This window comes from Dipteris shenzhenensis, chromosome 20, assembly GCF_047967505.1.
Source record: "Dipteris shenzhenensis isolate YYH24624 ecotype China chromosome 20, Dip_SZ_1.0, whole genome shotgun sequence".
Lineage (NCBI taxonomy): Eukaryota > Viridiplantae > Streptophyta > Polypodiopsida > Gleicheniales > Dipteridaceae > Dipteris > Dipteris shenzhenensis.
The window spans coordinates 48,242,140-48,255,559 of record NC_141615.1 but is presented as its reverse complement, the minus strand read 5'-3'; the positions used below and the strand labels follow the sequence as shown (position 1 = coordinate 48,255,559).

Sequence of the window (13,420 nt, the reverse complement as noted above, 5' to 3'; positions counted from 1 at the left end):
GTGTAAGGAACTCCGCAGGAAACTTCACCTTGAGACCAAGGAGAAGTCTCCCCTCCTTGCCGAAACCAAGAGAGACTACAAGTGGTTGGTTAGGCGCAAGAAACGCCAATTTCTAGCCCGGAATGAGGAGGAGCTGAGAAGCTTGCTTTTCAGCTGTGACTCCAAGGAATTCTGGAGAAAATTCCTCCGCTCGAAGTCTCAGAGCCCCCTCACAGATCCACGTGTCTGGTCTGCATACACTTCAGCTCTATACGATTTTCCAGATCAGCCAGCCATCGATTTATCCCATTCCCCTAGGCCAGCTTCATCTAGTCTCTTCACACCAGAGAGTGTCAGCAGTCCACCGATTGAAGAACGGGAGACTAAGGATCATGATGGATTGCAAGCGGAGTATGTAATCCATGGGATTGATGCCTTAGATTTTGTTCTTTCCCGTCTCTTCAATGAGTCTGTTTGTACAGGCCTACCACAGTCCTGGTTAGGCAATACCATAGTACCTATCCACAAGTCGGGGGACCCTATGGAGCCGTCGAATCACAGGACCATCATGATTGGCCACGTTATGGCCAAGATCTATGCATCAGTTTTGGAAAGCTGTATAAATGACCATGCCGAGATGACAGGACTCAGAGCCAGAGGGAAGGCTGGATTTCGCAGGGATCATTCGACACTTGACCACATCCTCACACTCAGGGCACTGGTAGAGGAGGCGAAGTCACGAAGGCAACGGCTTTATTGTTGCTTCGTGGACTTCAGGAAGGCATTTGACACAGTTCCGCGATTCAGATTGTTTCAGAGGATTCGCCAGATGGGCTTCAGTGGAGAGATACAGTGGGCTATCATGGCTTTGTATGAGAGGGTCACTGGTCGGGTTCGGACACGTGAGGGGCTCTCAGAGGAGGTATGCAGCACGATTGGGGTGAAGCAGGGTTGCCCGCTCTCTCCTACTCTCTTTGGATTATATATTGATGAGCTAGAGATGTTTATACAGATGACAGGCGGTGTGGGCTCTACTCTCTCAGGATCCTCCATTCCTATCCTCCTGTATGCGGACGATGTGGTTCTCATTTCCTCTACTGCTCAGGGCCTCCAAGCACATATTGAGGCACTCCACAGGTTTTGCCAGGACAGGGGGTTGACCGTAAACCTTGGCAAGACCAAGGTTATGGTTTTCAACACCTCTGATCGTATTTACAGCACGGATGAGTTTTGCTTCACATATGACGGACAGCCCATTGAGCTTGTTAGAGAGTACACTTATTTGGGGGCTGTTTTCTGGGGACCGGTTTTCACCATGACATATGCAGCACGAGATAGGATTAGTAAAGGGTATGCTTCGTTGGCTCATCTTGAGCGTCAGTGTTTTCAGTCCCACTTTCAGCATCCCGATACGAAATCCTTGCTTTTTGATACATTGGTGAGACCAGCTGCGATGTATGCAGCTCCTTTCTGGGCAGGAGACCTCGGCGCTGCAGATTGGAGACGAGTAGAGAGGTTACAGATCATCATGTTCTCTCGGCTCATTAGGGCCAAGGCTACAGTTCCGCACGAGATCATGCTAGCAGAGTTTGGAGCTACTCCCCTTGCATTGGATGCAGCGTTTCAGTCGGTCATGTATTTGCATAGGGTTAGGGAGTTTGGAGACTCAGCAGCAGGCAGAGCTCGGTTGCCATGGTTAGCACTTGCATCTTCTATGGAGTTGGCACGATCTGGGGCCCGATACTGCTGGTACTTCAGACTCACTAGGTGGCTCACATCTCTTGGACTAGACATGGATAGACTGCCTCCCTTCCGATACAGCATAGATGCCCGTCATCTCGAGTTGACTCGCCACGAGCTTAGCCAGGTCACGAGAGCAGACTTGCTGCAACTTCATACGTATCGCACTTGGATTTATCCCACGCAGCTTCCGACGAAGATGGCCACATATCGTGACCACTTCCTTCGGATCTCAGAGGATGGATTTGTCATTCCACCAGGCTATACAGGTATCCACATGTCCCACTCACTGAGGATTGCCCTTGGCCAGCTTAGAGTCTCTTCGCATCAGCTCGAGATAGAGGCTGGTAGGATGCGACGCATGGAGGATGGATGGCGACCAGGCCGAGAGACCAGGATCTGCCCTTGTTGCACCATGGGAGAGGTGGAGTCAGAGGAGCACTTCATTTGCAGATGCCCGCTATATTATGAGCTCAGAGGTAGATTCCACTGTCTCTTCACGGATGGCTTTGGACCTCTCACGAGTGATGGACTACGAGGATCAGCATTGCCTAGCTCTTTATGTCAGGGAGGCCACTATGCTTCGACGAGACTACCTCAGAGACCATCAGCACAGACCGGAGTGTGATAGAGCCCAGCCTGATAGAGCTCAGGCACACGCTATACCAGAGGACAGAGACCAGGAGGAGCACGAGGAGGTCAGAGCTCACACAGGACACATGCCTCCACCCTGTGGATGTACATATGAGATGGTTTGTAGACGCCGCAGGATCTTGTTACATAGGGGACGTACTCGTCGCTTCATCTCCAGACGATCCAGGATGATGGCAGCTTTTCGGAGGAGACTTACCCATGGAGATCTCGCCCCACCAGCCGCTCACCTCACCTTTGCTCAGATTTGTACTCTCATAGCAGGAGGCAGAGTCGATGGACAGGATTTCCAGTATTATTTTGGTTCTCAGACTCCGTGACACCTGGACTTGTATCTTTGCATTGGCATATTGTACTCATCCCCCCATTTTGCACCCAGGGGCGGTTTCCTTGCATCTAGTTTACTTTGTATTTAGGCTCAGATTTGACATTATGTACTTTCACTTGCATTGTATTGCGTAGCACTTAGATGATATTCGACGATGCCTCTTCTTTGTGGCACGTTGATTTTGTGCTATCTTGTATGCAGAGTTCTTGATGTCCCATGGGCCCATTTTGGCCTTTAGTGGACAATAATACACTTTCTTTCTTTCTTTCTTTCTCTCTCTCTCTAGTGAATCCTATTGCATCAAGCCCGCCTTGCCTAGCGCAGCGGAAGCCAACAGCAACAACAGCAACACGACACAATCGCGCCAACAAAAGAACAATAGGTTGCAATTGCCATCTACAAGAAGGTTCAATTCGCACTGCTACTAGCAGTAGCCCATACCTCGCATGTCGAGCAAAAGGTCGGGTAGCATCAGCAAGGACCAGCTTCAGTTTGTAGTAGCTCGTAGCTCCACCAGCTCCAGTCCATTTCAATTGGAAGCTCACAGCCAGGTTTAGTTCTACTTCGCAGTTCAGAGAGCAGTTTGAGTGCAACCTCTAGCTCATGCTCCAGTCGACTCCATCTCCAACCAGTTTCAGCTCACTCAAAAAAACTCCAGATCGAGCTGAAACCCCAGCCCAACTCAGGGGTCAGTACCAATAAAGGGATACCCAGTTTATGCAAAAACATTTGCTACCTTGACCCAACCAATAAGCTTTCCTATTCAGCCATTGCAGCTGCATCAACACCTACCCCCTATGCAAAGACATATCAATGGCGGAAGGTCATTTCAGACCCGCAGGAGCAGATATATTACTTGCAATAAGAAATACAAGAGCTCAAGCTTAGACTTGCAACTATGGAAAGGAAAGTACAGGATATGGATAACAGTAGAAAGCAGAAACTCATTGCAGAAGTATTACACAAATGTAATGCATTTCCGCCCCCCAGCACCACAAGTTGTCTCTACGCACGGTGAAGCAAATGATCACCAATCAAGGGAGCTCAATCAAGCAAAAGATGATTGCTGATGTCAACAATAAAGTGAATAAAGCTGACCTTTATGCAGAAGTAAAGAGCACGAAACCAAAGTAAGTAATAGAACAATCTTATGCATGGAGGGCTGCAGGATGGCTGCCTTGTGGTGAGGAGGTATACAAAGAAGAAAAAATCACATGCCTCAATAAGGAAATACGACACGCGGAATGGGATGAAAACGATGTATACAATACTACTCAAAAGAGAACACAAGCACGAGTCTACTTCACAGAGAGGACAGCAAGGGTTAAGATCCTCAGACAAACACACAAACTCACGGGTACAAGTATTTGGCTATTTGAGGAGCTCACTCAGGCCCAACTAAAAAAAAGACACATTAAACTCAATAAAGTGAAGGATGTGCAAATGGGGACAAGCATGATTAGGGACTTCACATCCAAACCCAAAGACTATTAGTCTTAAACTGACGTTATAAATGCCATTTTATGATAGTAACGTAGTTATGCTTTATAATAATTCGAGAGGAGTTGTAGTGTAGTTGTAGACTAGCATAGCCTTTAGAGGAGATTCAACTTCACCAATCCAATTGAGCCATGCTACAAATAATGATTACTTGTTGCTAGTAGAGTCAATTCCCTTGGATCTATCATCGATGTTCAATTTCATACATCTAACATTCCACCTCAGCACTTTGGTAGTAAGTAGTTCATCACATCAACAATACACTTAGCAGAGTCATTCTCCTTTGGATTCAGGGACAATTGCACACATTTGCACATACATGTCACCCTTGTAAAGTCACATTGTTGAAAATAACTCTTTTCTTTTTGTTTTCTATTCATGGAGGGATTGTAGTGAACCAGTAGAGTTCCATGTTCATGATAGACTTGACTTGTATTCGTTGCCTTTCTACTGTAGAGTCTATTCAGCAATGCTTATGGGACTGCAGACAAGCGAGGATCATCTAGAAAGGGATTGCTAGCTTACTGAGCACCTTTAGGCATTCTCCTTTCTTCATGACTTGGGGCTGAGTAGCTTGGCTTTCTCTTTTAGGGCCTCAGGTCTTTTAGGAGAGACATGACTCTTCTTGGGCTCTTTCAGTTTGACAACATTTGGTTGAGTCATGCTCTCTGGATGACGTTTCTGGCTCTACTTATTACAAACTCGAACATGCCTCTGTGGGTACTTCATAGGAGATTATGGGGAGCATATCAGTGTGGCATATTTAGAGATCCAGATGCATAGAGACCTTGGATGGTTCTTAGGTCCAACCTACACACACATTGGCTAATATTTGGACACACATGATACACATCTCGGTGGCCATTTGGGGGAGCATGCAGGAGTCTTCCTGGGCAACCTCTACCAAGAGGATTGTTCTCCTTAGGGACTAGAGTGGCTCCTTGTTCTTCTCGGAGTCCTCCGCAGGGTTGAGGTGGCACTTTCTGGATTTTTTATTGCTCTCTTACAAGAGCTTGATTTTGCCCTGCTAGGGTGTTGGTTTTTTCATGTTTTGCATGATTCACTCTTCTTTGACCTTTTCTCTAGGAGGTTTTTCTCATGCTTAATAGAAGACTTATCTTTGGAACAAAAAAAGCAAAAACATAGTAAAACTGCTACAAAAAAACCTCTCACCACAGAATAATAACTCAAGATTGCATGTAGCACCTGAATAAAGGCATACGTGTATCTATTTTATTGATTAGATTTTAGCCTTTATGGCATACAATTGAGATTTTATGAATCTTGTAGATGGCATGCTGGACAGAAATTTCCCATTTTGATTTTGTGTATAGCAGGCTGCATGCCTTTTGATCTTTATAAACAATGCACAATATTTAAAATTGTGTTATTCAAGTCTTCATTTTAGACAATCAATGCATAATTACCACAAAACTCATTGCTAACTCTCTGGAACTCTGTATAAAAAACGTGTACGAATTTATCATCTAACCTGTGGATTGAAAAAATGCATTTTTTTCATTCAGCACCTGTGCAAAAGGTGTCTTTACCTGCACCAACAGCACTTAGTTAAACAAAATTGCCCATTCAAATATCATTCCAGACAAATAAGATGATATGTTCTGACGAGATTATTCAAGTAAAAGCTGTTAAGAATGGCATTTATCCCTTGGTAAGATCAAACAAATTTTCTGATAACTATCAGATTCGAAGGTCATCATGAATGTTAAATAAGAAGAAAGCATACCCTCACTGACTTTCGAAGGTGATTTGATGAATCCAAGGGCTTCTTTGGGAACTTGGTATGTGCCATATCTGCAACATAGCTTAATAAATCTAAGTGAGATTGCGGTTAGCTTCTTCGAATGTGTTATGGCGCATCTCTATTTTTTATGAGGGGAAACTATTATAGACATTTGTGCCACAATAGGTTTTCAAAGTGATCTACAATGTGTAATGACTCCATTTTGAATGATGCTGGTTGGGCTCTTGGAGCGTCCAGGTATATATAGTGGTCCACATGGGAGAGAGGCCTTGCCTCATCGATGGGACTGTGGAAGGCCTCTTAATACCTTCTTGAGGACCAAAGAGTTCATTTAGAACAACATCTCAAAGCAGCAATAGAAGGACTGCGCATATTCATCAAGCTATCCCTCGTGAATGGACCACAGGAGATGTGGGCAGCATAGAGATGGATGGGAGCCTTCTATGGCACAAGGGTGCACCTCCCAGTGATATAGGTATTTTATAATAAGGGGGAGGAGGTACCCTGTTTTTTTCAATTCGTTCTAGAGATAGATTGGGGAGAGCCAAAGAATGATGATTTATCCAGATTGCACACCTTGACCTTGTCAATAGTGGTGGGTCATGTTGAGCACTGTGGGTTTGTTGACCCTCGTCCTGAGAATTTTACTAGTGCCACTTGGAGATTGTGGCTTTATGGCGAGGTCCACATAACCTGCACTGGGATCGTGGCAAGTGGGACCGGATGCTTGCAGAAAATCAATCAAAAGCCATTCTTTTCTTTCAGTTCACTGTTAGTAATGGGAGGAAATTTCGGATTCAAGCCAAGAACTCGAGACCGACCAAAGCTCGAGGACTGGGATCATGGCAAGTGGGACCGTATGCTTGCAGAAAATCAATCAAAAACCATTCTTTTCTTTCAGTTCATGGTAAGTAATGGGAGGAAATTTCGGATTCAAGCCAAGAACTCGAGACCGACCAAAGCTACCCATAGGGAGCAGTTTCATATCACCTCGGATTTGTTAAGATGCTTTTTGTTGGAATATGAAGGTCACCTCCCCACTTGTGAGCCTCCATATGAGAACATGGGGGAGGATGACTAACTCTACTAAACAGACAAACAGGGAGGCCTGCCATGTGGGGCAGCAGACTGGCAGCCACATGGGCAGCACATAGATCTACTGTTAGGTTCAGATTACAAAGGTACCCGGGCTGGTATAACAGCAAGAACAATATGGAGACTGTGGTACAGCCGATACAGAAGTCATAAGAGGTATTGAAGATGTACTGCAGCAGTACAGCTGACAGCAGAACCTTCTGCAGTAGTACAGTGGCAGAGAAAAGTTTTTATACAGCAGCAGCAGGCACCTGGAATAGGTCAGCGGTGGCAGGACTGACCTGCAAAGGACAGGTTAGCAATGGTAGGACACACCTGCAAAGGACTCGCACTAGTCATCATCAGCAAGCCTCTGTAATTGGTTGGCAGTACAGGTGCTGGAGCAGGGAAGCCATAAATAGGCCAGGAAGCAAGTTGGCTGACCTGGACTCCTACAGGCTGGGTCGGCCAGCACACTGCCAGGTCGCTGGTCTAGGGGTACTGCTCGGCCAATATGGGGAGCCCTCAGAAATCAGTTCTGCAGGAGATTATGAACTATCCACTTGCACACAAAGAGGCACATCTACTTGCTGAAGAAAGGCCATAGAGATCAGCATCAAACTCACAAAGAGTGGTCCTTGGGCAGACCAGCCTATTCTAGGATGCAAACCAGCCATCTATTGGAGAGCATAGTATTGGATGTATGCAGAAGAAGAGCTTCTCACCGTCAATGGAAAGAAGGGTTAGGAGGAGGCTTTCCCTACAGCAGCTACTAAAGTCCATTGAGGGCATGCAGTGATCTAGAAAAGGTCTACAACAGATGGATCAGCAAACATATCCTGTTCTTGGTGGCTTACCTTAGCGCATATTTTATGCTTGGACATACCCCTATTTATCTGGATATCTTAAGTATTCTCTCTACACGGAGTGTGTTGGCATTAAAGTTTGAGTGTGTTGGCATTAAAGTTTTTGTTGTGAGATCTCAAGACCTTCTTTATTCTGCTGCATTAGGGTTGGCTGTAGCAAGCAATCCTTTTCTCTAACACTTCAGGAGGAGGCTTTGAAGATGCTTTAGACATAGAAAGATCACTCTTTTCTTCTAGCTTTCTGATCGGGGAGGGATTAAGATAATCATGGAACTAACACCTCCATAAAATGCTAAGGGTATACGGGCGATACTAGAAGATTCATCCTCAAATACACCATGATTGCAAAATCCATGTATAAACTACTGTTAAAATTCATTTGGACAAAAATAGAATTTCATTAAGTATGAATGAAATCTGAAAGAGCAAGCTCAAGGTGAAAATACATCATGCAATGCATAAGAAAATACTCCTCAAAAAGAGGTAGAAAACAACCAAGGTTGAGGCTGAAAATGCCACCTCAACCCTGTGGAAGTCTCAGAGAAAAAGGGAGAACCTCTCCATTCCCCGAGGAAAATAGGCCTCCTAGCAGAAGCTGCTTGAGAGGATCCCTACATACTGATCCATATGGCCATCAATGTATGTATAGTTTCCGTCCATATACTGGCCAAAGTGTGGGAGGGGTGGACCTGGGATCCATCCAAAGTCTCTATGCATCTGGCTCTCCAAATATGATACGCTGAAATACTCACCAGTATCTCCCAAGAAGAATCCACTGAGGCATGAACAGCCCTAAAGGGTAAGACACGAATGTCATCCAAAGAGCATGACTCGTGTCATCTGATCAATACGACCCAAGATGGATCATGTTTCTCAAAAAAGACATGAGACTTCGAAAGAGAAAGCCAAGCAACTGAGTCCCAAGTCATGAAGAAGGGGGATGGAGCAAAAGAGCTGAAAATCCTAGGGTTGGTTGGATCTCCATAGGTTCACTGCAATCCCACCATGAATAGAAAGCCAGAAGAAGAGAGTGATTTTCCTATTTCTGTGGGATTTCCAGAGTCCTCTCCAAAAGTATTTCTATAGATCAACAGCAGAAATATGAAAACTATCCCAATGCAGAGCTCTGCAAGGCCTCCAAACTTTACAACTGAGCTAAAATCTTTTGGTAATATTGATAGTATAAGAAAGAAGGGGAGGCTCTTCTCTCGGTGCCCTTCGTCAATCCCATCTCAGATATCCTTTTTCCCCTTTTATGTGACTAATATCCTGAAAGCTTGGGCCAGCTTAGGAGTACTCTTCGGAGGGTTCCCCCTTTCTCTTGTGGAGAGATCGATGGGCAGCCCGTCATGTGGAACGATAGTATATTGGATGAGCATGGGAGACCACTTCGTGCTTGTCCAGAGCTATAATTATTTAGTTCGAGCATTAGTACATGATAAGGTAGAGAGACCAGGCTACTGAATCTCTCTTTTCTGCTATCAAGACTGGGTACTTTTCAAGGGGAGGAAAGGCAACCCCTCCCTAGCTGAGGATTGCGAAAAAGTATTTTAAGGTAGGGTAAAGTGTTACAGGATTACCAAAAAAAAAAGGAACTAGCACATTGAAGCATGCCTTTAAGTACAATACATGACCACTTCTAAGAACTATTTTACATGAAATGTCAACTGCACATGGCAACAATCTCTTCATTCTCCCTAAAACACTGTAGATACCCACTCATATACAATTGCATGGAAATGAAACTTGACTCCCTTTTTGGCTCAGCAGAAGCAGTCTCTGGCAACAATTGCCTCACAGGAAATCCATTCACCATAAATATTGTAAACCCAAACTCATCCTCTGAAAAGACAACAGTGTGTAGTTTCAATCTCATGACAGTCACAGGTTGAAAACCAAAAACTAAGAGAGGGGTTAGTGACTGAGAGTTCCCGATCCATCTATTCGATCCATCATGCATAGCAGGAACTAGCTATTATGACATCCCCACCAGCGTCATCATTGCCCAATGGCGGGTGTAGACCATAATATAGATATATACTGTAACACATACATGTCCACAGACTCGCACTTACTTAGGCATCCGTTTAAACAAGGGTCTTCGTACTGGGTTTCTGGCAGCACTCCAGAGGTGAATGGCAGACTCAGCCATGAAAAAGGCTAGCACTAAGAGACAGGACTCAAGGTGCAGACACTTCGCACAGACAGAGGGGGAGTATCTGTCTCATGAGTTTGAGGCATTTTTGAACAATCTGCCCGACTAATAATGACAAAGTGAGACGTGACTCCATGATGATGGATTTATCAAGCCCAGCCTCCAAAGTCACGAGGTTATGGTCTTTCATGTGATTGGGCTTTGAAATCATGCAGACTATCCTGTCACACCCATATGTCATTATATTTAATTCCAGGTCTGAAGTGTTGTCAGCTTATAGATTTAAAGTTGGCCTATTGGCTGATACCTGTGGAACCAAGGTCTGATTTCTGTCTTCTCTCACTTAATAAGACATGTCCCAGCAAAAACCAACATTAAAACCCATAATTTTTAAAATTTATTTACCATCAATCTTACCATGTAAGTGCGAAAGTCCCAGCTTTAGCAACAAGCATTGCAAGTTCAAGTGTGCCTGTGAGTCCTGAAGTAATAGCTCTGATTTCTTTTTTACAAAAGGCAGAGTTCCCACCAGCGACAAATCACGGATCTGAGTAGATTTTGAGGTGAATTGGAAAAAAGAGGTTTCTTCTGCTACATTGAAATGTTCCTTCAGACTGAGAGGCTGTTTCAGGATTGAGGAAGCAGGCTCTCCAAGGCATGAATAACGTTTTCCCAACTGTGACCAGACACCATGCCTTTCCCTGTGGTTACAGCAGTGAACAAGATTTTTGGGTTAGTGCATGAAGTTGTCCATCCCCCGATGACTCTTCCAGAGAAAGGGAGTAAACACAGGGAAGCCATATTGAACTAGCATTCTCTAGCTGTGATGTCAAGGATAAAGAGAAAAGAAGATAATATGGTGATGATGGGCAGAAGAGGAATGGATGCTCTACGTAAAAACAAAGCTACAGCGGGTGAATGTTTTCAATATAACAATGTATAGTCACTCTTTGTAAACACACAGTCACGCTTCATTCTTAAGCATATCAAAAAAGTCTACAATTCAGCATCAGGATGACATCATTTTGAGACATTCCCTGTGAGGGGGAGTAGCTTAGAAACATGTCATGTGGAGGCATGGAGCATCATGGGGAAGCCTAAACGACTAAACTAGCCCTCTGACATCTGATATATAATTTTGGAAAATCGTAATAATGGAAACGACAATGGTGTCATGCCAGCCTGCCGTACATACGTACTAGGACAGTGAACATGTCTGTGATGCTTTGCTGAAAGATCACAAGTCCTTATACCGTGACCCTTACAACGAATTTGTAAACTGTTTTATGGAAATAGCTTTTTACAATATTATTTGATTGCCCTAGGTTACCTTTGTTGAGCATTTGCAGCTTTGTCAATAAATTTTTAAACTCAATATTTTTTGATTGCCCTGCGTTACCTTTGGTGAGCATTTGCAGCTTTGTCAATAAGATTCCGAGCAACAAGCTCAACAGGACTGTAAGACAGTGCTGTTTCCAACATAAACCGATGCTCCTCATCCTCCTTTGACTTTCCTGTTCTCTAGTTCCCATTCCAAAAATGGATAGTATAGTAAAAAATATTAACAGCAGATGAGAAAAGATTTCTCTGAATTATTCTACCGAGGTTTGTATACGAGACCACTTTATATATTTTGTCTTTATCGTTATGTGCAACTGTCCTGATAGGACCTTGCTCTACGTGAATTCCTTAATGTCCCGCTGGTTCTGGTTTTTAATGATTTACTGTTAAGTTGAGCAGGCAAAGGCGCAGCCGGAGAGACAGAATCTACCTTAAATATGTTAGCAAATATGGTGTTTTTGGTAAAATGAGTCATGAATTGCTTTCTCTTCTGCAAGTTTCTACAGAGCCTTCTAACTTGTGGACTTTGTAGGGCTGTAGCCCGAACTTTCCAGTCCTTTTGTTCGGCTTTGACATTGTGTGCACAGAAGGGGCCAGGAGTAAGATTTAGTTCTGCGAATAACTGCAATCGCGTTCAAAAAACCTGTGCGTGGTAAGTTGGAAATAACTTATTGATTCAAGAACGCATGCAGAAGAAGAACGAAATGTGGGGCTTTTATGTGTCCGCGCGGCTCACATTGGCAAGAGTCTCCTTTTGAACGGTTCGTCTTTCCAACGTTCGCGGCGTCGGGACATCTTTGGTGCATGATCGTTTGACGAAGAGGACCTTCTTTTTTTGGGAAGGGCGAGAGCGAGGGGTAGAGCCGCCCATCGGGAATAAGCGTCACTGTTCTAATCTCCGGGATGGTGCATATGGATTTGACTGCAGATGACAAGCGTCTCGAAATGCATCGACCTACGAGTTCTTAGAGTCCAGGCGCGCGGCTGCCTGGGATTTTCTCTCAAGATGTTGAGATTCGCCACCCCCATGGATGCAATTTTGTGATTAAGATTCAGAACTTCTATGGAGTATTGAATCACAGCTGCGCCTCCCCTTGCTTCTCTGCTACCAAAATCGACGGGAGGCCGTCAAAAGGACAGGCTCTCGCCAGGCGGAATACCATTTTGCAGTGCAGCATCATTAATCAAGCGATTCTTGACTCTACAATCCTCGCTTCTTCGCCATCCATCATCCTCAACCTCTGTGTCGGGAGCATCGTCTGCTCCATCTGCTCAACGCCAACTCCAGCAGTTTCCCATCGTCTTTCATTTTGAGTTATTTATCCACCCACGCACTCATGACATGGCCGGAAATTGTTCGTCCAAAACATTTTTTTTGCCTGGGATGTAGCCTTAGAAATGGTTCGTATTTTGGAAAAGCCAAAATACCCATGATTTATGTGTATCAGATAACTTCTACTTTGATTGGTCCACTTGTCTGTTTCGCATGGTGCATTTGAAGGGTTGCATGTGGGTTGTTTTTATTTCAGATCGTCTTGGCGCATGGTTACGAGTGTGTGTTTTAGATTATGTGTGCTGGAAAATAATGCTTCATTCGGTGGAGACGATGGGATTTGGGCATTGCATAAGTCAATATTATCCGCCAGTTTGGACGTGAGCGAATGTTGGTGCAGTGGTTTTTCGTTCTGTTGCGAGTGAATATGAGGTGCGTCTTCAGGAAACGAATGTTGGTGCAACGGATTTTTGTTCTGTTGCTAAGACTAGTGAATACAAGGTGTGTGTTAAATAGGAGCATGCATGTTGCGAAATCCTCCACGTTTGCTCGTCTCTCTCGATGATTCTGCATAGCCTAAAAGAGAGTAGCATATGAGTAGTAAGGCATTCTAGTCCTTGTGAACATTGTGAAGAGTAGCAGATTCGTCGTTATGGAGGGTTCGACTGATCTGATGGAAACGGACAGTGGTGCCTTTGTAAAAGGTGTTGCCTATTCTCTACTGCTTTTCTTCTGTCTTCTCTTTTAT

At 44.4% G+C, this 13,420-nt stretch overlaps 1 protein-coding gene across 1 annotated transcript in view; it reads right to left on the bottom strand.

Moving 5' to 3' along the window:
* Positions 1-12,676, bottom strand: part of LOC147889776 (uncharacterized) — a 254,000-nt gene extending 241,324 nt beyond the window's left edge. Inside the window, exons 1-6 of the mRNA XM_087391512.1 lie at positions 12,136-12,676; positions 11,830-12,021; positions 11,458-11,579; positions 10,476-10,759; positions 5,946-6,013; positions 5,691-5,748 (exon numbers count right to left, since the gene is read on the bottom strand). Coding sequence (XP_087247638.1) covers positions 5,691-5,748; positions 5,946-6,013; positions 10,476-10,759; positions 11,458-11,579; positions 11,830-12,021; positions 12,136-12,270 — 859 coding nt within the window. The 5' untranslated portion in view covers positions 12,271-12,676. The remainder of the gene's footprint in view (positions 1-5,690; positions 5,749-5,945; positions 6,014-10,475; positions 10,760-11,457; positions 11,580-11,829; positions 12,022-12,135) is intronic.
* Between the last annotated feature and the right edge of the window lie 744 nt (positions 12,677-13,420).